This window comes from Haemorhous mexicanus, chromosome 15 (genome assembly GCF_027477595.1).
Source record: "Haemorhous mexicanus isolate bHaeMex1 chromosome 15, bHaeMex1.pri, whole genome shotgun sequence".
NCBI classification, from domain to species: Eukaryota; Metazoa; Chordata; class Aves; order Passeriformes; family Fringillidae; genus Haemorhous; species Haemorhous mexicanus.
This window is the reverse complement of record NC_082355.1, coordinates 2,154,913-2,182,757: the sequence shown is the minus strand read 5'-3', so window position 1 is coordinate 2,182,757 and position 27,845 is coordinate 2,154,913. Positions and strand designations below refer to the sequence as shown.

Sequence of the window (27,845 nt, the reverse complement as noted above, 5' to 3'; positions counted from 1 at the left end):
ATTCCTAATGAGGGAAAATTGCTCTTTCTTGGGGTCTTAAACTTGACACGGTCGGATGGAGCTTTTTTATTTCCCTGGGAACACAAAACTCCACTCGAGATCTGCCTGGTGGGTGGGGGTGGCTGAAATTCTGCCAAGGGGAGCAGCTCAGAGGCTGCAGTGAATTTTGGGGAGAAGACAGGACCAGGGGTTTGGAGTATGTGCTCTCCAGAGTGCAGCCAGGCAGGTTAGCACCGATGCAAAGCCTTGGTGGAATAAATAAGAATAGTTCTATCACTGGAGATCTTAAAGAACAAGTTATTTTTATTTGTTATTCATCAGCTAGGCATGGAATGAGTAGAACTGGACTACCAGTGGGTTTGATAATCCCTGTAGGCTCCTGGCAAAAAGCTGTGTCCCCTTGTGACCTCTTTAGGGGCTGTTCTGTGCTGGTCCTTTCCTCAGGACACCTGCAAAAACTCTTGATTGTTTTGTCCTGCCAAGTGAAAGGGTTTCCAAGAATGAGAACAGAAATCATTTTCAAGCTGGCTGTTGCTCGCAGAGATAAAGAGCCTCTTCCCCTGGAGGGTATTTCAGAATTCCAGGGTTTTGGTGCTCTCTCCTGGAGTGGAGGTGTCCTCTGCAGGGTGTCTGACTCCAGCATGCTTTTCCCACCCTGAGCTGGGCTGGGGGCCTCGGATGGATGCAGGAAAACTTCTCCCTGCCTTCCTCAATAATCTTAAGAGATCTTCTCCAGCCTAAACTCTGCCTCGTGCCTTCAGACATATGACAAGTGCTTTATGTAAGACCTTTCAGATCCGTGGAGCTGTGCTGGAAGAGGGATTTATTTTATTTTATTATTTTTTTCTGGACTAAGAATTGCCTTCTTCCAAATTAGCTTAGTCTGCTGCTGACGTCACCCGCTGTGCCAGGGCCTGTGAGCTTGCCAAATTCCAGGCTCTGCTCTGAGATGTGGCAACCAGGGATCTGCTGGCCCTGGGCACCCTGCCTGCTGCCAGAACTTCCATGTCTAGACAAAGGATGCAGCTCACCTGCAGGGCTCAGCCATCCCCTCTGTTTGTTTTGCTAGAGCACAGTCATTAAGAGATGAATTTATATTAAAGGCTTCCAAGAAATGCCTCTGCAACCCCAATGTTTATGTAAGAGAGACCGAGAAATTCATAATTTATTGAATTTGTGTGTGTTCTGCTTGGGATTATTCATTGGAGGAACATACTAAGTGATTTTTTGTATCCTAGTAACCAACTGCAGTTGCTTTTCCATGAATAATCTTTCTAGTTTAACTTGACCAGTCAAATCTAGAAGGGAAAACTCAAATTAAATTTTCAAGGCTCAGAGAGCTTTTGCAGGTGAGAGAGAACACATTTTTTTCTCCCTCATTTAACCACATAATGATCAGATTGACAGATGCTGTCTGGAGAGTTGGATTTTCCTGAGCAGAATAACAGTGGAAGTTTGACTCGTTATAAGCTGAGCTTCAAAGCTTTGATTTCTTTAATATTCCTAATTAATCAATTGGTTAAAATAGTCCTTTCCCCCCTCAATCTGATGGTTTCCAGGGCAGATTTTCAATAGCAATGCAGATTATTTCCCTTTTGTGGGCAGCCCAGCTTGGGGGGTCTCCCATCAGCTCATGAGGACACTCTGATGGTTAATTAATAAAATGATTTGTGAATTATTTCTCCCTGCCTTGCCAGCCCTGTGTGGAACAGCTGGAGTTTATAACTTAGGAGGAGTGTGTTCACATTTTTCTTCTTCAAAATTTATTTGATTCAAAAGGAGCCCCTTTTCAAGGCCATGTTTCGAGGGGCTGTGTTTCTTTCAAAATGCCTTTTAATATTTCTTGCTCTTAGAAATGTTAAAATCTACTTTGAGAAGCAGAACAAAAATAAGAATTTCCTTCCCAGCTCCCTGGGCCAGCTCCTCGTTGCTCCCACCCTCGTGGAGCACTCAGCTGACCATCTCCAAGCAGAGGGACATTCCTCCCTGAGAGGTCAACACCACTTCTCATTTTAAACCAAACTCTTTTCAAGGCCTCTTTTTGTACACATTCCTATTTAGTCAATGTTTACAGCCCCCTGCTAATTAACTGCTCTCCTGTAAATACCAGAGCCTATGGGCACGCTGGAGCAATCCTCTCCAAACCACGTCAAGCAGCCTCAAGCACTGGCTCAGATTTTCCTTGGAGATGAGATTAATGGTGTGACCAAGTCCCAGAAGGAGGGAGAAGCTTTCCCTGTGTGCCTCTGGATTGTGACTGTGCTTTCCCCTTCCCTGATTTGCCCCTGCCTCCTTGTCTTGGACACGTGGAGCAGTCCTGCTTTCCTTGAAATGCTGGGTAGGGCAGTGCTGAGGATGGTTCTGTGTCCATATTCCTGCATTTCCCTTTCTGTGCCCATTCCTGCATTTCCCTTTCTATCCCCATTCCTGCATTTCCTTTTTCTGAGCTCATATTCCTGCATTTCCCTTTCTGTGCCCATTCCTGCATTTCCCTTTCTGTGCCCATTCCTGCATTTCCCTTTCTGTCCCCATTCCTGCATTTCCCCTTTCTGTCCCCATTCCTGCATTTCCCCTTTCTGTCCCAATTCCTGCATTTCCCTTTCTGCCCCCATTCCTGCATTTCCCTTTCTGTGCCCATTCCTGCATTTCCCCTTTCTGCCCCCATTCCTGCATTTCCCCTTTCTATCCCCATTCCTGCATTTCCCTTTCTGCCCCCATTCCTGCATTTCCCCTGTCTGTGCCCATTCCTGCATTTCCCCTTTCTGTGCCCATTCCTGCATTTCCCTTTCTGTCCCCATTCCTGCATTTCCCTTTCTATCCCCATTCCTGCATTTCCCTTTCTGTGCCCATTCCTGCATTTCCCCTGTCTGTGCCCATTCCTGCATTTCCCTTTCTGTGCCCATTCCTGCATTTCCCTTTCTGTGCCCATTCCTGCATTTCCCTTTCTGTGCCCATTCCTGCATTTCCCTTTCTGCCCCCATTCCTGCATTTCCCTTTCTGCCCCCATTCCTGCATTTCCCCTTTCTGTCCCCATTCCTGCATTTCCCCTTCCTGTGCCCATTCCTGCATTTCCCCTTTCTGTCCCCATTCCTGCATTTCCCTTTCTGTCCCCATTCCTGCATTTCCCCTTTCTGTCCCCATTCCTGCATTTCCCTTTCTGTGCCCATTCCTGCATTTCCCTTTCTGTGCCCATTCCTGCATTTCCCTTTGTGTGCCCATTCCTGCATTTCCCTTTCTGTGCCCATTCCTGCATTTCCCTTTCTGCCCCCATTCCTGCATTTCCCTTTCTGCCCCCATTCCTGCATTTCCCCTTTCTGTCCCCATTCCTGCATTTCCCCTTCCTGTGCCCATTCCTGCATTTCCCCTTTCTGTCCCCATTCCTGCATTTCCCCTTTCTGTCCCCATTCCTGCATTTCCCTTTCTGCCCCCATTCCTGCATTTCCCCTTTCTGTCCCCATTCCTGCATTTCCCCTTCCTGTGCCCATTCCTGCATTTCCCCTTTCTGTGCCCATTCCTGCATTTCCCCTTTCTGTGCCCATTCCTGCATTTCCCCTTTCTGTGCCCATTCCTGCATTTCCCTTTTCTGAGCTCATACTCCTGCATTTCCCTTTCTGCCCCCATTCCTGTATCCCTTTGGAGTGGTTGCTGTTGGGTATCTCCAGCTGTCCCTCATCACCACACACTCAACATCTCAGATCTCCATCCTACCCAGCCAAGGCTCTTCCCAAGCTCTCCCTGTCCTTTGGATAACCCTGGGCTTTGCAGTGGTACTGGGAGCACTGTTGAGAATCCTCAGATTCTTGAGAGGAAGATGCTGCTTGAACCTGAATCCCCAGCAGCAATGTGTCCTTCAGCCTGGGAACAAATCCTGGCTCCCAGCTCCTCGTAGGTCTCATTTTAAGTTCCATGAGGAGCTGCTGAGGGAGCTGGGAAGGGTCTGGAGCCCCAGGAGAGGCTGAGGGAGCTGGGAAGGGGCTGAGGCTGGAGAAAAGGAGGCTCAGGGGGACCTTGTGGCTCTGCACAGCTCCCTGACAGGAGGGGACAGCCAGGTGGGCATCCAGGAGGAGAGGGAACGGCCTCAGGCTGGGCCAGGGCAGGCTCAGGGTGGGCACAGCAGGAATTTCCCCATGGAAAGGGTGCTCAGGCACTGGAACTGCCCAGGGAGGGCTGGATCCCAATCCCTGGAGGTGGCACTGGGTGCTCTGGGCTGGGCACAGGGTGGGGATGGGGCACAGCTTGGATTTGATGGGCTGGGAGGGCTTTTGCAACCAAAATGATTCTGGGATTCTTTGCTGGTTTTCCTGCAGCTCTGTTCTGATCTGGCATTTCAAAATGCTGCATGAGCAGTGAAAGCCACCACACTCAGTGTCTGATGGATTTGGAGCCAGGGAAATCCCTGCTGTGGCTCTGCTTTGGTAACTTCAGGCTCCCTGTACATTTGGAATGCCTTTCCCAGCTCAGAATCCCAGGAAGATGATGCAAATGGGAGCTTCTGGGTGTCCTGAATTTCAAAGAACTGGAGGGACAGTGTGGAGTTGTGTTTTATTGTGGCCAGAACCCACAGAGGCTGTGAGCTGTCAACACATAATTGTGCATTTTGTGTTTGGTAGTAAAAGTTTGTTCTACCAAAAAAAGAACAAAAAGAACTGCCCAAAGAGGAACAAATTCTTTCTCTCTCTGCAGCTTTTCAGATGTGATTTATAGGTGTGTTTTTCCAAGTAAGTCCAAACAAGGCCAGTGAATGGCTCTGAATTAGTTTGATTCTGTTAATTGGAACAAGAGACATCTGGGTGGAAATGGGAGGGTTTAGCAGCTCCTTTTTTGTTTCTTGTGAGATTTCTATTATTCCCAGTTCCACAGTTCCCAAGGAGCGCAGCTGGACTGTGCACTGGGGTTTAGAGGTGGAGATGATCAATGAAAAACAGAAAAAACCCAAAACCAGCTGTAACAATAACAACAGCTGGCAGCTCTGCAGTGAACTGTTCGAAGGTATTGACCAAAGGAGTTCTGCTGAACAACAGCCCAAGCTCCACATTAAAAAATGAGAAAACAGGGTGTAAATTAGGGCTTGCTACTGCCTGGACCTGGCCATTGCAGTGCTGTTTGCTCTACAATTCACATCTTCACCTCAAGGATTCTTTCCTCTGGGGCAGGGAACAAAAAAAAAAATTGTTTTTGTCATTCTCTGGCTTTTCAACAACGCAAGGAATTGTGTCTCATCTCCTGATTGTTTTTGGTTCAACTGCCTCTATCATATTTTGGCTGTGATACCACAAAGACAGAAAGAATAAAGGGAGAAAAATGCTGATGTTGATTTAGGTGTGCTGGGTTCAAACCCCACTGGAATTAAGGTTGACACAGAGGCTTAAAAATAAACCTCTCTTGCTCAAATCCTCCTTGTGTTGAAATAACTGAGGACATTTGAGATGAAGGAAGGGGTCATGGTGTGTCCAGTAATGGTATGACTGTATTTATTTATTCTTTTTGTTTAGACAGTTTAATGTCTTGAAGTGGGTCTTGTTTCCTCTTATTATTTCCTGCAAATATCATGGAAAAGGATCTCAGAGCTGAGCCAAGTGTTGCACAACCACCTGCCTCTCAGATTGCCTTCACAGCTTAGCAGAGAAATCTGCATTTTTAAAAACCTCAGCTAAGGAAAAGAGGGATGTATCTTTTTTTAGTGGGATGTTTTCCTGTGTTTCTGGACCAGAATGCTACTCCTTTTTTAATTTTCCCTTGCTTTTTTTTTTCTTTTTCCATTTAATTTTTTTAAAATTTCTTTCTGAAGTATTTAGAAAAAAGCCCCAGCTTGTTTGTCTGAGTATTTACTAAAACAGCCAACAAAATATGTGATGTTATTGTACAGGTTGGACTGTACACGAGTTGAGTGAGGTCATCAGAAAGAGAGTTTGGCCAGATTAAATTTCCTTGAAATCTCCCTGCTGGGACAGTGCTGGCTTGAGGCACCAACCCACCAGTACAGCCCCAGGAGAGCTCCCAGTCCCACCAGTCCCACCAGTTCCACTGTCCCTCAGCCATTCCTCCAGGGAAACCAGCCTGGCAGAGGGGCAGAGCTGTGCTGTGCCCCTGATTTAATTATAACCAGTTATTGCTGTTGTTTTGCCCTGTTTTGGATTCTTTACATATTGTTTTGGAAAAGCTTAGTGGGATCGCAGCCTTTGTATATATAAAATATAGGATGATTGAGGAGCTGGCCACTGCTTTATTTAGCTTCCTCAGCCATGCATTCCTCCCCAAGTATTCTCCCCTCCTGCTGCCAGATCACTGTTTAAATTGTGTGTAAATAGAAAAGGAGCTGTGGACACAGTTAACAAATGCTGGAAGAGGGATTTACTGGAAGAACACCTTCCCCCCTTTTCCTGGGGTTTTGGGCTCTTAGGGCAGATCTAAAGCCCTCTCTGGGTGGCACTCTTAAATCTGATGGCTCTCTGGTTATCCATCCCTGTTTGGTCTGGAATAGCTCCACTGTTATTTTTTCTTTTCAACTGAATTCTTTGGAGTGTAGAGAAGTTGTAATTAGGAGGAGAAAAAAGAAAAGGACTCTTAGAACCACTGTGATGAGAGATAAAGACAAAAGAAACTTCTGTAAAAGTGAGGAAGCAAGGGAAAAGAGCAGGTTTGTTCCTTTTATCTTGAGGGTTTTTTAGGGAAAAGTTGAAGGTGGAATGAATGGCCAGGCTCTCCTTCCTGCACCTGCAGCATCGCTCCAAGTGCTGATCTCACCCTTCCCAGAATCCCAGAATGGTTTGGGCTGGAAGAGACTGAAAATCACCTCATCCCACCCCCCTGCCATGAAAGGGACACCTTCACCAGCCCAGGTGCTCATCATCTGCAGCTTTTCTTCCTCCCCAGCCCTGGAGCTGGAGGATTCCTGTGCTCAGGGGGAAGGTTTTGGTGTGTTCAGGGAGTGTGGAAATCGCAGCTCCTGGTGGAGCCTCACACGCCCCACCTGAGTCATCCACTGAACCTTCCAGCCCAGCTCACAGCCTGGCCTTGCTCCAAACGTGCTTTTGGGAGCTGGGGAAGGCGTGTGGATTGTGTACAGCCCAAATCCAGAGGGATGAAGATAAGGTAAACACAGCTTTTCAGGGCTTTTTTGGAGAACAATGCGTGGAAAGTGAAGCTCAGTTGCCACTATCGCTCTTCAAATCTTTTTTTTTTAAATTTTCCCTGTGTCACAAGCTGCCCTCGTGGTGCAGTGCCTGTCTGTAGGGGATGGGTGGGTTTCCTGCATCAGGGAGACAACAAAATGATTTCCCTCTTTGTGTTCCTGTCCAGAGGAACACATGGATGGGCTGTGGGAAGGATGTGCTGAGTCCCAGAGCCCTTTCCATGGCGCTGCAGTGAAACCATGGCATGGAGTGGAACTGCAGCTCCGAGGATGTTCAGAGGGAATGCATGCCATCCTTCAGCTTCATTGGAAGCCATTAACATTGGAATGACATGGTCACTGTTTATAAATCCCTGGAGCAGATGACTTGGTGCTGCTGGCCAGGAGAAAAGGCTCAATGGAAAGAGGGAGGTTGTTGGCATTAATGGTCCTTACGTGCTGCTCTGGCAGCAGGAGGAGGCTGAGGGCATGGACCATTTCAATGTCAGTGATTATGGCAGGCACAAGTTCTTGTAACTCTTCAACAAATCCCAGTCCTGACTGGAGAAGGAGAGCACCAGAATGAAGCTTTTGAACCAAGGTGTTGCTCTGAAAACCCGAGGTGTTTATCAACTCTCTGTGGGGCAGGAGTTGTCTTGGAAGTGAGAAATGAATGGGGAGGAGCTGGGGGCAAGGAGACCAAGGCAGGTTTTTTAATCTGTGAGGAATTCTCTGTGATCTTTGCTGTGCAGAGGGACCAGTCAGGGGCAGGGGATGGGTCTCAGAGAGAGCCATGGGGTGGCCTCGAGGGGCCAGCAGCACTCCCTGACCCAGGAGCTTTTTGGGGTGCCTTGGGTTGCTCTTAGGCTGGTCTGTACTCTCACCTTGGACCCTATTTCTGTATGAATTTAGTAAATCTAAGCAGAGCCCAGCCACCCCAGAGAACACAAGGGTTTTTTTCACATCTCTGCTCCTCTCTTCCCATCCTGGGGTCTCCAGCTGTGATCATTCCTCCCAGACCAGTCTTTCCAGCCCCAAGGGTTACATATCTTAATGCTCTCTCTGCTTTCTAGTGCACGTTGCCTGTTTCTAGAAAACAACAAAACCAATAAATCACAGAAACAAATGTTTTAATCCCTGACTGACAATCACCAAGCATTTAGATTTGGAAAATATTCAGTCTTCCAACCTAGGGATGATCATTTCCAACCTAGCATTCCTCAGAAACCATTTGTGGAGTTGCTTTAAGAGCCGTCAGCCACTCCCTTCTCGCTGGGTTTGGTCACCTCCCAAAACTCCGTGATGGACTCAGAGAAGATGAAGTGAGCTGAGCAGGCCTCTGCTCTCCTCCAGCTAAGCTCCACTTTCTAAAGAAGGTAACAGTTTTGCAGAGCCATAATCCATCAAGTCAGGGGCAGGGGTTTGCTTTGCTGGTGTGTGTTGCACATGCAGCTGGTTAGTGAGAGCACGGCCCAAAACGCCCCACTCAGAGCTACAAGGAGAGTGGCTGACTGATCATTTCTGACAGGATGTTTTTATCTTTAGCCAGTAGCCAAGAGCTCCAGCGAGTTTTGCAGGATGGCTTTCAAATCCCTGCCATGTCTGGGCGCTGTCTGGCTCGGGAGCGCGGCTCTGGGAGCCACACGAGCCAGGACTCGGGTGTCGAGCCCTGGAGCAGCCCAGGAGGAGCTGTGCCATTTCCAGGGCTCCTCATCCATCACGCAGCTGCTTTCATCGCTTGCACGGCAGGACTTAAGCAGGGATTACGGCAGGAACCCTGCCTTGCCTCCGTCCCGCTCGCTCTGTCTCGCATTAACCAGCTCTAAGAATTTCTTACTCCACTTGCAGACTCATTGACCCAGATTCCCTAATAATACAGGGAAGAGGAAATTTTTTTTTCCCCCGTGCTTAATCGCTGGCTTCTGTGTATACTGAGTGCTATTTATATGCAGGAGGACTAAAAGCCTGTAATAAAGATGGGGCCAACTCTGCAGCAAAAATTCCTGCGTGCCCAGAGCAGGAGGCACAACAGGAGAGAGGCAGAGGTGAGTGTGGGTGGATGTTCCCATCCTTGCACACCCAGCAGGAGTTCTTTTTTGGGAGCAGCCCTTCCTTTTACAGCCTGATCCATCGGTATTGGTTTAGCAAAGGCTAAACAGCCCTTTAGCAAAGGGCTGCCCCCTTTGCTCTGGAAATGCCTCTCCATCGAAGTCATGCACTGGCTTTCCTTGTGGCATATTTGATTTCTTCTACCACCAAAAGCAAAGCCAAGCAGAAGAATATTATATTATATTATATTATATTATATTATGTTATGTTATGTTATGTTATGTTATGTTATGTTATGTTATGTTATGTTATGTTATGTTATATTATGTTATGTTATGTTATATTATATTATTGATATTATATTATATTATATTATATTATATTATATTATATTATATTATATTATATTATATTATTTATATTATTTATATTATATTATATAATATTATATTATATTATATTTTATATATATTAGTATATATTCTATTCTATTTTATTATTGATATTATATTATTTATATTCTATTATATTCTATTCCATTGTATTCTACTCCATTATTAATATTATATTACATTATATATAGTATTTTATATAACATATATAATATAATATAATATAATATAATATAATATAATATAATATAATATAATATAATATAATATATTATATTATATTATATTATATATTAGATGTAATATATTAGATATAATATTATATATATTCTCCCACATATATTTTATATATATATTTTATACATTTTAATATATATATATATATATATATATATATGTATGTGAGAAAAAAAAATATATGGGAGAATATATATATATATATATATATATATATATATATATATATATATATGGGAGAATAGATATATATATATATATGTGTGTGTGTGTGTGTGTGTATATATATATAAATAAAATATATATGTATGGGAGAATATTCCTGCCAGGCTTTCCTCAGCCTCTGGGGCTCTCCAGCTTGTGGAGGATTTGCCATCAGCACTTCCCATCCTCAGAGCAGAGCTTCTGTCATGGTTTATTTTCTGCCCTGAGCCAGCTGGTGGTTCCTGGGAGGGACATGTCAGAGTTTCAGCTGCACCCCCCATCTTCTGGCTTCAGTGCTGCTGCCATGAGGAGATTTTGGGATAACCAGGAGAGTTAAGGCTTGGTCTTGGCTTTGTTTTCAGGGCATCCATTTTTTAATGGGATGTGGCTGAGCATTGGTGTGAGCTCCTCAGTGCAAGAAAAGGGTTTAAGCTGAAAGGAGCAGCAGTGCAGGAGCTCTTTTCCTGAGGACACACAGGAGGTGGAGCAGCCTGGAAAATACAGTGGGAAATGGGAGGTGGAACAAGCTGGAAATTACTGCAAACTCCTGCTGGAGTTGCCTTTGCTGGTTTGAGAAAAAGGATCAGAACTAAAGGATTTTGCCTAATGCTGTTGGCAAATACCTCTCTGTTTTCATGGAGGTACACCTAGAAGTCCAGAATAAATATGTCATTAGCCCCTGCCTGTAAAAAAAATGGATTTTAGCATTTAGGAAAAAATCCCTCATAAAATGTTTGGTTTGAAGCATTAGAGGGTTTTCTTGTGGAGACAGGCACAACTTGATTTTGTGAGCTAAAGTTAGCCCTATTCTCTGCCAGAGATTTTTCTGAGCTGTTCTGCAGTGAGAAATGATGTCTGTCCATGAGATATTTGCCTTGAGAGTTACCTCAGTGTAACAACACAGCTTCTTTTAATGAAAAAGTGACTTTTCTCTGGTTTTTTTCCTCCCCTCCTTCACAAGCATTTCTTCAGAAATTTCACATTTCCTGTAATTCATCACAGGCTCTTCAGTGTCCCCTTAACACCTCAATTTCTGTGTCACTCTCTTGCAAATGAACCTCTTCTGAATTCCCTGGAAGTTTCTTTCAAGTTAGAAGACATTACATCAGAACAGGCCTCCAGACTTGTTGTGCAAACCACAGGAATTTACACAGGGGGGTTTATTAATTGAATGTTCCAGTGTTTGAGCCAGCAGGACGTTCAGAAATGAGGCAGATTTTTTTTTTTTTTTTGGTTGGATTTGGTAGCCCAGCTTTCCAAATCCACACCACTGAGAGTGGAATAGGCCACCCCAGTGCTTCCCACAGAGCTCCCTGACACATTTTCTGTATTAAAAAAAAATGAAAGAAATGTCTAGACAGCTCACTAAATTTATATGTGAGCAGATTTGTATCTCTTGTCCTCAGAAGATAAGATCGTGTCGGAGCAGAATCCTGTTTGGTGTGCTGGGGATGTTTGGTATCTGCACTAACAGCCTCCCCTGCCTCTTCCAGCCTCCCAGTGGCTCCAGCAGTGGAGATGCTGAGCTGATGCCTCACGTTTTAGCTTTTATATTTTCACATTCTGTGCTGTTTTAGTGTGCAGTTCTGAGCTTCACATCAGGGGATGGTGAGCTCTGCACAGAGCAGGGGGACAAAACAATTCCTGCTCCAGCTGGGCACCAAGGACAAATGATCCAAATCTCAGCCCAGGAGCACAAACCCCGTGGGCTGGAGAGAGAAAAACAAGCAGGGTGGGAGTGCCTGGGCTAAAGCTGGGCTGGGACAATGAACTGCAAGGTGCAAATGGAGCAGAGCTGATCCCAGGGAGAGACCCCGTGCCCGGCCGTGCATTTTGGGGCCATTTTGGGTCATCTTGGGTGCAGCCCTGGCTGGGCTCTGGTGCTGCCCCAGGTGCATCCATGGAGGAGATCCTTTCATAAATCCTGAGCTCTGTCTGGTCTCTGCTCTAGCTCAGCCTTCCCAAGGCATCAGTGAGATGAGGACTTTGAGGATGTGCTTTGACTGGAGCACACTGGGATTGACTGGGATTGTTTCCACCCCTCGCTGTCACGCTGTGAACTCGCCTGTCCTGTCCCCACCTGTTGGAGTTTTCCTGCCACAAAGCAAAAGCCACCTGCCCCTGTCTGCAGACACCTTGTTCAATGTGCAGCAGCAGCAGCAGCCACCTGAGTATCTGCAGGGATAGGAAGAGGTTCAGTGCAGCAGATAAAGCAGAGCCCATAAAGATAAGCCGTGGGTGTGTTTGGTGGATTCCCTTTCGCCGGGCACGAGGCTCCAGAGATGGATTTCAGGCTGCATGCTGCTGCTTCTCAGCCTCTCTCCTGAACCTTTCAGCCTCTCTCCTGAACCTTTCAGCCTTTCTCTGAACCTCTCAGCCTTTCTCTGAACCTCTCAGTCTTTCTCTGAACCTCTCAGCCTTTCTCTGACCAAGGGCAGACCGTGCTCCCGCAGCATGAGCCGTGTCTGCTGCCAGCTGTGCATGGTCCCAGTCATTTCCCCTCTCTGTGTCCACTACACAGCCCTGTTTGGTACCAAACTGCTCCTTGGGATCCAGTGGGTCTTTTGTCATGGATTTACTTAGGAAAGGCCCTCAGGAACAGGCTGTGGGAGCCAGGGAATGTCTCTGGTGCAGACCATGGATTTACCGGTGACGCATGAGGACGCAGCGCTCTCCTCCTCCTCCTCCTCCTCCTGTCAGGCTGCTCTCGCTGTAGCTCTGCTCTCCTTCAGCATTATTCCCTTCTCCCCCGTTTTAGGGGTATTATTCCTGCCTGGCTTGTCAGGGCAAGTGAAGACAGGATGGATCTGGCTCGAGGTCACTCCCCAGCTGAGCAGCCTCCTCCATCCCACGCCCCAGGGAGAGCAGCAGCCTCACACAGGGCTCTGAAGCTGAATTTTGTCTGCTGCTGTCAGTGGGATTACAGTGCCACTGCAAACAAATGGGTGAAAAAAATGTTTATTTTTAGAACTGGAACCATGATAAATATGTGGAATTTGTCCAGCGTCTGCCTGCTGTACCTTTTTGAAATTCAAAGTGCATGTCTGTTAAAATACCTCTCCAAAGGTCAGCATAACCCCTGGAATGAGTGTGCTGGCCTTTTGGAAAGCAGGTGAAGCTTCAGATGAGAGCACAGCCCCCAGAACCCAAATCTGCCTCGGTGTCATCTGACACCACAAGGATGGAAATGCTGCCTTGTCAAAAGGGTTTATCCTTCAGGTTTCAGTGAGGAGCCTCAGACCATTCCTCACCCTTCACTTCAGCTTTTCCTTCCATTTTCCTGCCTTTTATATTTGCTGGTGTGTTTGAGGGACGTGCTGTGAGTGTCATGTTTGAAACTGGTGAGAGTGGGGATGAAAAATGGAATAAAAAGAGGGATGGAAGCTCAAGGCATCCCTCAGTGGGTTTGTGTCCCTGGTGGTGATGCAGCCAAGCTCGCAGGGCTCAGGGGTTGAAATATTTGAGAACCTTACATTTTTCCAACCTTTTAGCTGCCCATGAGGTGGAGGAATGTTGTTACTCTCTTTTAGACAGGGAAGTGAGGCAGAAAGAGAAGAAATGACTTGCTCCCAAGAGTTGTAGGAATCTCACAGCTAAAAAAAAAAAAAAAAAAAAAAAGAGTTGGCGTAGCTCTTCACTGCCTGTCAGGCACCCTGGGTAGGGTGGCACTTGTGCCACGAGCTTGGCTGTCGTCATCCCACTTTTGGGTGGGAATGCACAGCCGGGAGAGGAGAGGCTCTGGAGCAATAGCAGAGGGAATAAACGCGAGCCAAACCCGTGGAAGCAGAGCTGCAAATTAGGGCAATTCAAAGGCACAATTGAAAGGCACAAACATCCTGTTGAGCTTGGAGTCCCCGTCAGCACCTAATGAGTAAAGCACATGCCCCAGCTCAACCCCAGGCGTGTTTCAGTGGGAAAACTCTGCCTCCGTGCCTCGGGTTGTGGCAGGCTTTATTCCACAGGCAGGTGTTCATGAGAAGGGGGGACAGAGTTATAAATAAATTATCCCTTCATTTCCGTCCCAGCGTTTCCTATTGTTTAGCCACAATATGCTTTCCTGTTGTTTTAAAAACAAAACAAAACAAAACAAAAAGTGCCAGACCCCGACCCCGAGTCCTCCTCTGGCAGGGTGGACCCAAAGCTGTGTTTGAAGTGGGTGCCAGTGTCCTCGCTGTCCTGTCACTCGTGCTGGTGGCACTGGCACTGCCACCTTGGTCCTCTGTGCCTTCTGAGAGGGGCAGGAGAAGAACCTGCCTGGGAGCAGTGCCAGGGGCATCACATCCCTGGCAGGAGCCTTTTCTCCATCAGGGGGCTGTGGGAGGAAGGCTAGTGCTGCACTGGGATTGGGAAAGGGGGTTTTGGGGATAGCAGAGAGGAGAGCAAGGTCTGTCTTCCCTCCTTCCTCCTCCTGGCCAATGTGGGGCATTGAGGCCATGGCCCTTGCAACAGCAGGGGGGTTGTTTTGAACCATTTTGCAAACAAGAAGCAGCTCAGTGGGTTATGAAATGGGGGTTTCTCTGCCCAGCCAGGCAGGGTGTGAGGTGGCACAGAGCCCACTCAGTCCTGCAGGAGCCCCTTGGGATCCATCCCAGCTCTGCTGGAGCCAGGTCCCACCTGCAGGGCACACATTCCATGTGTGAATGCACACGGAAAAAGGGCTGCTGTGTGGGGAGGCCAGGCCAGGAGAGGCTTCACCCTGCCCTGTGCTGGCTGGGTCCCTGCCTGGAGCCCCCAGACCCTGCTCCCTTGGCAGCAGCTCCGTTTGTCAGGAGTGCTGACAGGCACACACACGGAGCAGCACCCACATGAGCACGGGTGGGCTGTGCTGGGAGCAGCCATTTCTGCATTTTAGCTCTTCAGCAGGCAAAGAATGAGATTTCTCCTGGAAATACAGAAAGAAATGTCCCTTCCTGGGGGGCCCTGCTGTGCTGGGGCCAGGCCTGCAGTGCTGCTGGGAGCAGAGGTGCTGTGCTGGGCAGGGGGATTGGGCACCTGGGGAGGATTTTCCCTTCCACATCTGCTCCAGGGCTCTTTTCCACAGCCCTAGCATGGAACTGGCACCCTCCCCTCAATGGCTGAGAGTGAGGGTGTATTAATTTCCACTGGTGTTTGACAGGATTAACCATTGCACAGCCACTGTCACGTGCAGGACAAACCAAGAGACAAAACACCTTTTGATTGTTATTTATATCTTACTGAAAACAGCAGCTTTTTGCCTTCATTGGCCTTTGACTCCTGTTCCAGATGCCTGATTTGAAGGGCTAATCCTGTGCTCAGATCTTGCTGCAACCTCTCTTCTCTTTGCTCAGTGCCTTAGTGCAGGTCCCAGCCTCTCACTGCCCTGTCTGCTCTGGTTTTGCTTCCAAAAAAAAGCTGCCACCACTGCAGCCCTCCTGCCAGCTCGCCCAGCTGAGCTCCCAGGATCTTCTGGTGGGTTTTTTCCAACAGAGAGAAATGACAGAAAATCCTTTCCTTGTCAGGAAGCAAAGCCTGGGGTTACACTCAGGGAGGGAGCAGCTTGAAGGAAGGGCCTGGCAGGTGGCTGCTAAAGCTTCAAGCGTGGCAAAAGTGTTCAGAATAATTGTGAGCATGTGATGGGGTTTTATATTTAACAGGATGGCTTTGGGCATTCAGGATGTGTTCCATTTTTGCTTTAAACATCTACCAAGCCAGGTGCAGAGACAGGAGGAGAGGTGGAGTGGGTGGGGAATGGGGAGAGCAAATTCCCTGGAACACCATGGTGGTGGTGGGAGCCCAGGGCCTGGAGCAAGTCCCCCTGTGCTCAGGGATATGCACAAGACATTGTCTCCACCTCAGGGAGCTTCTAGCTAAGGTTTAGGATTCAAAGTTGAGCTTTCTTTCATTTCTGCTTCATGCCTGTGTGAAGCTCACTTTAGATCCCAAATCTGCTTTTTTCAAGTCAGTCTCAGAATTGCTATTGACTTTAAATGCTGCAAGATCTCACCCATCAATTCTCCTTCTCCCATCTGTAAAACGAGGATGGCAGGATTTCTGTGCCATCTGCGGTGCTGTGAAGCTGAAAACAATCATCATTTATAAAGTGCTTTGAGCTCAAATGGGAGCTTCTGGGTAAAGGCAAGGATGAGATGTTCCTGAATGTGCCAGTTGCATCTGGTATCTGAGCCAGGGGCTGGGTTGAAGGTTTAGGAGGAACAGTTTGGTGTTGCAGAGGTGCTCCAGCTGCTGAATGTCTTGGAGAATTTGTGCTGGTCAGAAGTTCCTATTAATCTTTACAAAATTAGGGCATGGAGGAGCTGGTGGCTTCATGTCCCACAAAAATCTAAAATCCACGCTGACCTTGAGCATCTGTGATTTTTGACAGCCACAATCCTCAGAGCTCCTGTCTCTGGCCACCATGTGAGTTAACAGCATGTGCACTGCAAGGAGGAAACTCGGAGCTGCAGATGTTGGGCTTTTCTGAGGGAAATAGGAAGCATCTGATGGGAACAAAGGACGTTCCTTCCTCTCCAGCTTTGCAGGGAAGCTGCCTAACCTTGCTTGACACTTTTTTACAGAAAGCTGAGGGCCAAACTGGGACAGCAAAGAGCAGGTTGTGGCCAAGCATGCTGTGTTAAGGTGAAATATTGAGGGGCTTGGAACACTAGCCCTGTGAGGAACAACTGAGGGAGCTTGGGGGTGTTTAGTTTGGAGAAAAGGACATTTAGAGGTGACCTCATCACTCTCTACAACTCCCTGAAAGGTGCCTGTGCTCACTTGGGGTTGGGCTCTTTCTCCAGGCAGCACTGACACAACCAGAGGACACAGTCTGAAGCTGCACCAAGGGAAATATAGGTTGGATATTAGGAAAAAGTTTTTTCCAGAAAGGGTGATAAAGTTCTGGAATGTTCTACCTGGGGAGGTGGTGGAGTCCCCATCCCTGGGTGTGTTTAAGAAAGCCGGGATGTGGCACTGGGTGCCAGGGTTTAGTTGGGATGTTGGGGCTGGGCTGGACTGGGTGATCTTGAAGGTCTCTTCCAGCCTGGTCATTCTGTGAATTCTGTGTGAGATTCTGTGAGATTCTGTGAGATTCTGATTCTGTGAGATTCTGTGTGATTCTGTGAATTTTATGTAATTCTGGGAAATCTGTGAGATTCTGTGTGATTCTGTGAATTTTATGTGATTCTGTGAATTCTGTGAGATTCTGTGTGATTCTGTGAATTTTATGTGATTCTGGGAAATCTGTGAGATTCTGTGATTCCGTGTGATTCTGTGAGATTCTGTGAGATTCTGTGAGATTCTGTGAGATTCTGTGAATTTTATGTGATTCTGTGAATTCTGTGAGATTCTGTGATTCTGTGTGATTCTGTGAGATTCTGTGAGATTCTGTGAGATTCTGTGAATTTTATGTGATTCCGTGAAATCTGTGAGATTCTGTGATTCCGTGTGATTCTGTGAGATTCTGTGTGATTCTGTGAATTTTATGTGATTCTGTGAGATTCTGTGTGATTCTGTGAATTTTATGTGATTCTGGGAAATCTGTGAGATTCTGTGATTCCGTGTGATTCTGTGAGATTCTGTGAGATTCTGTGAATTTTATGTGATTCTGGGAAATCAGTGAGATTCTGTGATTCCGTGTGATTCTGTGAGATTCTGTGTGATTCTGTGAATTTTATGTAATTCTGTGAATTCTGTGAGATTCTGTGTGATTCTGTGAATTTTATGTAATTCTGGGAAATCTGTGAGATTCTGTGATTCCATGTGATTCCGTGAGATCCTGTGTGATTCTGTGAATTTTATGTGATTCTGTGAATTCTGTGAGATTCTGTGTGATTCTGTGAATTTTATGTGATTCTGTGAATTCTGTGAGATTCTGTGTGATTCTGTGAATTTTATGTGATTCTGTGAGATTCTGTGTCGTTCTGTGAATTTTATGTGATTCTGTGAGGTTCTGTGAGATTCCGTGTGATTCTGTGAGATTCTGTGTGATTCTGTGAATTTTATGTGATTCTGGGAAATCTGTGAGATTCTGTGATTCCGTGTGATTCTGTGAATTCTGTGTGATTCTGTGAGATTCTGATTCTGTGAGATTCTGTGTGATTCTGTGAATTTTATGTAATTCTGGGAAATCTGTGAGATTCTGTGATTCTGTGTGATTCTGTGAATTTTATGTGATTCCGTGAAATCTGTGAGATTCTGTGATTCCGTGAGATCCTGTGAGATATTCCAGCTCTTGGCAGAGTGGTGCAAATCCCCCCCAAGCTGAGCCAAGCCCCAGCTGGGTGCCACGCCCTGCTGACCGAGATGTCCTCTGTCCTTTTGCAGACACGAGCCACCAGGCGCGCTCGGTGTCCAGCCGGCCCTACTACAGCCTGCCCAACAGCAGCCATGAGCGGCGCTCGGTGCTGGCCGTCGCGGAGCCGCCGCGCTTCCACTCGCAGGCCAAGGGCAAGAACGTGCGGCTGGACGCGCACTCGCGCAGGGCCACGCGCAGGAACAGCTTCTGCAACGGCGTCACCTTCACCAACCGGCCCATCCACCTCTACGAGAAGGTGCGCCTCAAGCTGGTGGCCGTGCACCACGGCTGGAGCGGCGCCCTGCGCTTCGGCTTCACCATCCACGACCCCTCGCAGATGAGCTCCGAGGAGATACCAAAGTACGCCTGCCCCGACCTCGTCACCCGGCCTGGCTACTGGGCCAAGGCTCTGCCCGAGAGGTTTGCGGTCAGGGACAATATCTTGGCCTTCTGGGTGGACCGGCACGGCAGAGTCTTCTACAGTATTAACGATGAGGAGCCCATCTTGTTTCACTGTGGTATTAAAGTTTCCGGGCCTCTTTGGGCGCTCATAGACGTCTATGGAATTACCCACGAAGTGCAAATTCTAGGTGAGTGTGTCTTTGTGGCCTGTGGGCTGCTCTTCTGCTTGCTCTTTCTGATGCTGTAGGGGAGATGCATGATCTGGGTGAGCATTTCTATGGGACACTTAAGAAAATTAATTTGCTGTTGGTTTTGTACCGCCAATTAATCGTTTTTCCTCTGCCAGCAGTAGCAGTATATTCCAGAGATGGCAGCGATGGAAAGTTCTAAGGCTGCACATTATGGGAAGGGATAAATGGAAATCTTTACCTGTAATTCCACTCAGCTTTCCCTGAGCTGGATGTGCTGCTTTGGCATGGAAAAACATGGAGCAAGGTCCCAGGGACAGAGGAGACAAAAAGAGCCAGTTGTGACTTTGTCTATTCTTTCCCAGCTACCAGTTCCTGCCAGTCCATTGGAGAACTTTGAGTAATTGCCCAAGAGTTTCCTGGAGCCCTTCCCCAGCCCCTCTCTCTGCTCTTGGCCGTGGTCCCACCCAGGCTGGCAGTTTGAGGGGCTGTGTTGGCACTGTGACCCTTCCCTGGCTCAGGGACATCTCTCAGACCCCTGGAATCAGGTTGAGTCTGGCTGGTTTACAGCCTCTTCCTTAGGGAGGGCTGCAAGAAGGGAGGAATCTGTTCCCATTAGCAAGCCCAGCTGATGGCCAGGAAATGATTTTCCTTTCGTGGCTTTTGCAGCATTGAAATTTCTAATTAATTCAGCGTTAGATGGAGTGTTTGAACTGGGCTGCACCACAGGGAACGCTTTTAAAATCCAAGAGAGTTGCCCTTTCCCGGAGGCTCCTCGGAGCTGATGGAGTTTTAACAGCCCAAGGCAGCTGCACCTGCCCCAGGGGATGGTGCTGCCAGCCTGGCATGGAGCAGGCACCAGGGATGAGCTGTGGAATGGTGGGTCCAGAGGGCAGGCAGCTCCATCACACATCCTTCTGAACAGTGCCAATTATTTTACAGGCGAGAAGGCCACACATAAACAAGGCTTTTCCCTGTCTGCTGTGCCTCCAGTGTGTAATTAAACCTCACCAGCAGCTTGTCCTCTAATTGCAGTTGTGACACACTCCAGCCTCTGGTGCTCGTCACAGAGGAGAAGGAGTGTTTGCTGTATTGGCCAAGGCAGCTGCTTCACCCAAGCTTTCCTTTCTCCTCATTAAATTGGAATTTGAAAAATAAAATGCAGCTTCTTTCTGCTCCCCACCTCCAGTCCTGCCTGCAGCATCCAAGAGTTCCCAGTGAAAGACTCAGGCTGAGAGCACCTGTACTCTGCTGGGAGGTTTTCTTTAATTAAATACCAACCCCCCCACACTGCCCCAGCAATCAGGGCCATGCTCAGCCACCTGGGGCACCAGGGGACCTGAGTTCCTTGCTTGAGGATGTGCTTGTCTCTGCCTCATCCTCCCAAAATGTTCTGAGTTGAGAAAATGGTGAAATACAAGTTCTGAGGCATAAAGTGCATCTTTCAGGATCATGAATCACAGAATTCAGGTTTGGGCTGGAAGAAATCTTAGAGATCATCTCATTCCAGCCCCCTACCACAGGCAGGGACCCCTTCCACTATCCCAGGGTGTTCCAGGCCCTGTCCAACCTGGCCTTGGACACTTCCAGGGATGGGACATCCATCATGAAGCTTGGATGTGTCTGACTCCTCTGTGGGAGCATTTCTTGCCACACAAGCTGTGCTGGCTGAGAAGGAGCTGCTCCAGCCATCAGCCCACCCCAGCCTCTCCTTCCTGGGTTTCTGAGTGAGGCAGGTTCTGCTTTGCAGCTGCTGAGTGGATCTGGGTGTTTTTCCTTTTTGCCAAAAGCCTGGGGATTCTCTCCACCAGGGAGCAGGCAGTGCTGGTGCTGGGCTGCTTCACCCCTCTCCATCTCTGGGAAGACCAGGAGTCATTCACCAGACACTTAAATTGCACGTGCTCTGACTTTGCTCAGTGCATTAAACCTTTCAGAGTGAAGTGTCCAGGCTGCCCCAGCAGGGCTGGAGGCAGCAGGGAGAACACTCCCAAACTTTCCCACACCTTTACATCACCCCCAAGCCTGGCATGGCTCAAGTGAAAACCTGGGAAATTAATTAAGGATCAACATCCTGACTTTCCCTTTGCTGTGAAAAGGGAAAACAACCTTCTGCTGTAAAAGCTTTCTAACACCTGCAGGAAGTAGCTTTTGTGACAAGCTCTCCATTCAAAACCTCTGCAGGGCTGTGAACACCCCTGAGATATGAGGCTTGAAATGACCTCTCTGGGACACACCTGTGCCTGGACACAGGTGTAAGGCAATGACAAGGAGTGTGGAAAGAATATCCATTCATCCTTGAGTTCATCATTTGGGGACCTGTCTTGCACAAGACCTTGGGACAACAAAATATTGAGATTTTTTTTTTAAATAGTGTAACCTCAGAGCTGTCAGATCCTTCTCCTCAGACAGCTGTAGGATCACACTGGTTTACAGCTTGTCCCCATTTCCCAGTGCAGGGAGCTCCCAGATCACACAGGTACTTTGGAACACTTGTTTTTCCTGGCTGGTGCCAGGTGCAGCCACTCTGCCTGCTCCACGTGTGACTCTGCACCAGGAGCTGTTCAGTAGTGGTTGACCTGTGGCTGATTTTTCCTTATGGAGTCTGCAGGCTGCAATAACAACTGTAAGCATAAAAGTAGGCAGTTTTCTCTTGACTGAAGCCTCTGTGCCTGGGTTTCTCTCACAGACAGCATGTTTGCAGAGACCATGACCACTGCCCGGCTCAGCACGGCCCGGCTCAGCACCTGCCTTCCCCAGAGCAACCACGACTCGGCCAACTTCAACAACAACGAGCTCGAGAACAACCAAGTGGTGGCCAAAATTGCAAACCTAAACCTAAGCCGGGTACCAGGACTTGGGACTGACAACCACATCATCCCCTGCTGCCCCAGCCGGCGGCAGCACGCCCAGGGAGTCCCGGCATTCCTGGACACCGACCTGCGGTTCCACCCCACCCGCGGCCCCGACATCACCTTCTCCCAGGACAGGATGGTGGCCTGCACCAACTGGCAGGAGAGCAATAGGACTTTGGTGTTTTCTGACCGGCCTTTGCACATCGGGGAGAGCCTCTTTGTGGAAGTAGGACACCTGGGGCTGCCCTACTACGGGGCCCTCTCGTTCGGCATCACCTCTTGTGATCCGAGCACTTTGCGGACAAACGAGCTCCCGGCGGATCCGGACTTTCTCCTGGACCGTAAGGAGTACTGGGTGGTTTACAGGGCCTTCCCAGTGCTCAGCAGTGGTGACATCCTCAGCTTCATGGTCCTGCCCAACGGAGAGGTGCACCACGGGGTCAACGGGGCCAGCCGGGGCATGCTCATGTGCGTGGACACCTCACAGTCCCTCTGGGTGTTTTTTACCATCCACGGTGTGATCAACCAGCTCAAAATCCTGGGTAAGTGCAGCCAACGGGGCACCTGGCTGGAGAAGGTTCCTGGGCCAGAAGCAGAGCTCTGGGTTTGCACTCACAGTGTTCACTGATGGGAGGATGCAGCTCCTTGTGTTTGCAAACAAGAGTGACAAAGCGTGGTGTCTGTCACAGAGATGTGTGCAGCCTCTGTGATTCCCCCAGGAAAGGATGAGCCTTGAGAGATAAAACAAGCAGCAGGCAGGGAGGCAGGGATGGCTGTGGGGGGCAGCTTTTTCTTTCAGTGAGTCTTTGAAGGGAGTTTTATAAAGGGAGTCTTTATAAACAGGGGTGGTTGTGGGGGGCAGCTTCTTTTTCAGTGGATTTGTTTTTAGAAGGGATTTTTTATAAACTCCGTATTCCAGCCAACAGGTATTAAACTTCTGCCTTGGTAAGGATGGTGATTTTTATGGGCACAGCTCTCATTTAAGCATGGACAGTAATTGCTCCTGAAGCACTGCCACAGCTCGGGGATCAGCTGGCCCTTCTGATCCATCGCTGGTGACCAGTTCCAGCCTTTCTCCTTTCCTCCTGTGAAGGATTCCACCAGAAAAGTAGATGTTAATGACTTTGTAAAGCAGGTTTTCTTCATCCAAAGCAATGGCTTTTCCCAGCTGACAGTGTGACAGCCACAGCTGGAGCCCACTGCTGCTGGGGAGAGTGGGATCGTGGGCAAGTGGAAAGGCAAATATTGCATAACCTGGTGCTCGCTTCTCTGAAGCTGAACAAGCATCATACAAAGGCATAACGAGGTCCAGACCCTGGGCTCACACCCAGAGTCTTGCCTGTGTCGTTACCAAGGGGCAGCATTAGCTCAGCAGCTGGACTCGCCCTGAAGTGCTGTGCAGGTGGGCTGGGAGCAGCTCAGCAGGCTGAGGGGGTTTGGCCAGGCTCGGGGTGTCCCTCTGTGGGCTCAGCTCTCTCCTGTGTTCCCAGGCACGGTGCAGTCCAGCCCAGGGACGGTGTCTCCCTCAGGATCCCCCGGTGGCTCCCAGTACGACAGCGACTCAGACATGGCCTTCAGTGTCAACAGGTCCTCATCAGCCTCCGAGTCCTCGCTGGGTAAGGACAGCCAGCCCTCAGCCCCGGGGGGTTACCTCTCCTGCCAGGCCGACAGAAGGAATGGGAAGGACACACAGTGCTGGGAAGGTTTTCATGGCCTGGAGAGGGGCTGTGCATTGGTTGTATCAGCCCCAGTGTGGCCAGCAGGAGCAGGGCAGGGACTGTCCCCTGTGCTGGGCACTGCTGAGGCTGTGCCTCGAACCTTGTGTCCAGTTCTGGGCCACTCGAGATGAGAAAGACATGGAGGGGCTGGAGCGTGTCCAGGAGAGGAAATGGAGCTGGGAAGGGGCTCAGCCTGGAGAAAAAGAGGCTCGGGGAGGACCCTCTGGCTCTGCACAACTCTCTGACAGGAGGGGACAGCTGGGGGGGTTGGGCTGTGCTGCCAGGGAACAGGGACAGGATGGGAGGAAACAGCATCTAATTGCACCAGGAGTGGTTTAATTTAAATATAAGGAATAATCTCTTTATAGAAAGGGTGGTCAGGTATCGAACAAGCAGCCCAGGGAAGTGGTGGAATCAGCATCCCTACAAATGTGTGGATGTGGCACCTACCCCCTGTGTTGAAAAGGACTAACAGGCTCTGCCCAGAGCTGTGACTGCTGCAGGCTGGAATACACTGGGATTCAATTGGCCAAAGAACCAGGCAACGACTAAGGACATCCTTAAAACCTGCCTTAAGCGTGCCACACAGTGTCAGCTTTGCCCCATCCCGACTGACCAAACAACCTCATTCCCCCCTCTTCTTTTGCAGTGACTGCCCCCAGCTCCCCTTTGAGCCCCCCCATCTCTCCTGTCTTCTCCCCTCCGGAGCCATCGAGCAGCAAGAACGGGGAGTGCACCGTGTGCTTTGACAGCGAGGTGGACACGGTGATCTACACCTGCGGACACATGTGCCTCTGCAACACCTGTGGTCTTAAGCTGAAGAAGCAGCTCAACGCCTGCTGCCCCATCTGCCGACGGGTCATCAAAGATGTGATTAAAATCTACCGCCCGTAGCGCCCGCCAGGGCTGCAGGAAGGGGGAGCGCCGCTAGCAAACCACGCCTTTCCGTCCCTGCTTATGGGTTATCGTGCTGGTCAGTCGTTATCCAGTGGCTCGTTATCTGTGTTTCCTTATTTGACTGCTAGGGCACAATTCAGGGAGCAAAGCTGAGGATTGTGTGGGGCCCGGGACCCGAGCCAGCTGCAAATGAGAAGTTTCCCCTGCAAAGGCTCTTTTTTCCCTCCTCCCGCTGCGGGGGAGGCTCGCTGTGCTGCGGGTCCAAATGGGGAGGTTGCTGCTTGGGCAGTGCCAGATGCCACTGGGCTTCCTGACCCTGAAAGCCCACAGCTCTGGGCTGCTGCTAGGGGCTTGTGCTGTGGTGGAGCAAAACTGGGACAAGGCCCAGCAGGAGGGTTCAAAGTGGACAGAAGTGATCTGGAAATGTCATGTAAGGAGAACCAGCTCAGGCCAAATAGTGGCACAGCCAGGCTGTCACTTACTGGGGTTCCATCCTCATGAACATGGGGCTCATGGGGACCTGGAGGAGCTGGTCTGGGCTTAGATAATGCAGATTTTTCTTTCTGTGGCAGAACAGGGATTTCTGGCCTTGGAGGCTGAGAGCCAGGGAGCTGCCCTGGGGTAGCAGTGAGGGGCACGAGCCCACGCAGAGCCCCTGCAGTGATGGAGCTGCAGGGAGCTGTGAGGGGCAGCTCGGGCACTGCCCTGCTGCCTTCTGAAGCCATAAACTGCAGCCTCTGGGTGACAGGGGTGTGTGGATGGGCACACTGCAATCCTGGCTTGGGACACTGCAGTGGTGGGCTTTGTCACCTGCAGGCACACACCCCTGCACTTTGCTCTGCCCTCCTGGCAGGTGGCACAGCTGCCATGTCACCAGTCCTGACTGTCACCTGTGCTAGACCTTCCCCTGCAGCCAGTGCTGTGGCAGGGCTCAGCCTTCCTCCCTCCCCACCATGGGGATTTTTTGGAGGCTCTGGTGAGAAATTAATTTCTGACCCAGTCCCATCAGGCTCACCTTTATTTCTGGGGACTGTATATGCTGATTTTACCTGTTCTTTCTTTCCCAGCACAGCTCCCAGCTGCCTGCACGCTGGGTCTCAACTCTGCCTGAGACCTTATTGAGAAAAACAGGGACTATCTCACTTGGCTTTACTGAGGAGGAAAGAAAAAGGCTCTGAGGCTGAATTAGATGGTGGGAATTCAAAGGTAAATGGGTTTTGGGTGTAATGTCAGCTGCAGGCAGCACCTGATTGTTCAGTACCAGGGCTGGTGTGAGGAGCTCAGCATGCTCCTCCCTGCTGCTCCAGTCTCCGTCCTTTGCCCATTGCACAGCCCCTATCCTGTCCTTCAGCCCCAGCCTGGCCACTTTCCAGCTGCTTCAGGCTCATAAAGAGGGAAAAAAGATGGAAATGGGAGGATGAGAGGAGCTGTGTCCCTGCAGCTCAGCGACCATGTGCTACCAAGTGCACAAGAGCAGCTTTTCAGAAAGGTGCAATTACCACATTTTAGTCTGGAAAAGGGAAAAAAATGGAATAATAACTCCTGTACATTTTAGAGCTTCTGGGCACAGAGGGAGCCTGAGGGATGTCTGGCTATTCCCTCTCTCCCCCAAGGCTGTGGGTGCATGGTGCTGCTGCCCACGCGGGGGCTTGGCTGTGCCAGGAGAGCTGGGTTTGGCTACTGGCCTGTGCCAGCCCTGTGCCAGCCCTGTGCCAGCCCTGTGCCACGCTGCCATCGGGGAGGGCACTGCCAGGGAGCAGCTCATCCTCCTCCTGCAGCGGGCTGTGCTCACAGGGCACCCAGAAACCTTTTGTTTTTTCCTTGGAGTGCTGATGACCATTTTTATTGAGTGTATCAAGGAGAGGCTGCTGTGACCCCTCAGCCATGGCCCTGCACGAGGGCCCAACAGCTTTGCAGAGCCCTTTTTGGAGACCTTCTTGGTGCCACTGGCTGTGCCACCACCCTCAGCAGAGCCACTGCACCTTTCACTCCCACCTTTCCCCGAGGAGGAGCCAGGGCACATTCCCTGCATCTGGAGCTTTTCTGGACCTCCCAGCTGTCCTCCACCCCAGGGAGCACAGGCTCTGCATTCCCAGGGATGTCCCAGCCCCACGTTGGCAGATCCAGGTCCAGCAGTGGCAGTGGGCACAGCGGTGCCAGGGTGTGTCAGCCTGCCTGGGCACTGCCAGCCGTGGGAAGCCTTTCCCTGGGGAGGAATTCAAGGAGAGCTGTTGGAATGCCCAGCCTGGATCAGGTCTGGGCCGTGCCCAGGGTGCTGTCCCAGCTCCAGGGGTGCCCTTGGGTCGCTGCTCACAGTGACACCAGTGCCATGAGCCCCCTTGCTCGGTGCCACCTCAGGGCCTCCATCAGCAGGGTGGGTGCAGCCTGGGTGGGGTTGTTTTGGTGTAGCTCTGTTTTGTATTTTTAAGCCAGCAAGGAGAAACACCAAATCCACCCCAGGAGCTCTTCAGGACACTTTGCAGAGGCTGAATTTTTGCTGTAGCAGCCAAAACCAGTTTGTAAGAAGGGGCAGCACCCAGTGAGGCCAGCCAGGAACCAAGAGGGATGGGAGAGCAGTGGACCTGTGGCCCTGCCTATCCAAGAGCAACAAGAATTTTCCAAAATAGGCCTCAAAAAAAAAAAAATTCCAGGAAAAGGTAGCCTCTTACAGATTTCATTGTTAGTATTCGTATTGCTATTTTTTTTAAACAGTCCAATGATATATGATTTGTACAGAAGATCTGTTTGTGCCTTATAAGGGTGTCTGTGCACTTTTTATCCTTTTTAAAGCAACTTTTAAAAAGAAAAAAAAAAAAAGATGGGAGAAAACCAACACAGATCAATGGTAGTTTTATAGAATTTTGTGTTCACTGAGAATCCTGCTTTTTATATATATATATGTGTGTGTGTATATACATATATATATATATATATATAGAGGAGTGAAAAAGTGTTTATTTCCATGGATTTTCCCCTCCTCTCCTCCTTAACCTTGTTTGAAAATTTAAGGAAAAAAGGGAAGAGATGGGGGAGCTCTTTTACCTCTCCCCCTTTCCGAGGCAGTTCCTCTCTTGCTGTTACCTTTATGATTCAATACTGTGACCTGTATTATCTTGTTGAAGCTGAATCAGATTTTGGACCTCTGTATTAGGCTTTTCAGGCAAAATTTTGGGGGGCCTGGGGAGGGAGGGCATCGCACGAGGGAGGGAGCTGCACCTCTACATGTCAGTGCTCTATAGTGTTCAGTGCTGTGTGTTTTCCTTTTGTCCATTTACCTGTTTTCCATGAATATAATTTGAGACTTGTTTATGAAACAAATAAACCTTTGGCTTGTACAGAGTGCTCTGGAGTGCTTCAAAGAGTTTGAGCTGGGGGGGGGGGGGGGGTGAGACAGCCTTCATTTGCAAAGTGAGGAAAGACTGGTCCAGAGGGGCAGAGGTTTCCAAAATAATAAAAAAAAAAGAGCTTTACAAACCTTTCCTGAGCTTTGCTTTGCTCCTGGGAGTCACTGCCCAGGGGCTGCTCACTCCCTCCATGGGCT

The 27,845-nt window shown here is 49.1% G+C and overlaps 1 protein-coding gene across 2 annotated transcripts in view; it reads left to right on the top strand.

Moving 5' to 3' along the window:
- Positions 1–27,639, top strand: part of NEURL1B (neuralized E3 ubiquitin protein ligase 1B) — a 138,374-nt gene extending 110,735 nt beyond the window's left edge. For both annotated transcript variants that reach the window (XM_059859974.1, XM_059859975.1), the window contains exons 2-5: positions 18,277–18,837; positions 21,524–22,231; positions 23,180–23,305; positions 24,057–27,639. In XM_059859974.1, coding sequence (XP_059715957.1) covers positions 18,277–18,837; positions 21,524–22,231; positions 23,180–23,305; positions 24,057–24,301 — 1,640 coding nt within the window. In that variant the 3' untranslated portion in view covers positions 24,302–27,639. The remainder of the gene's footprint in view (positions 1–18,276; positions 18,838–21,523; positions 22,232–23,179; positions 23,306–24,056) is intronic.
- The last annotated feature ends 206 nt before the right edge of the window (positions 27,640–27,845 follow it).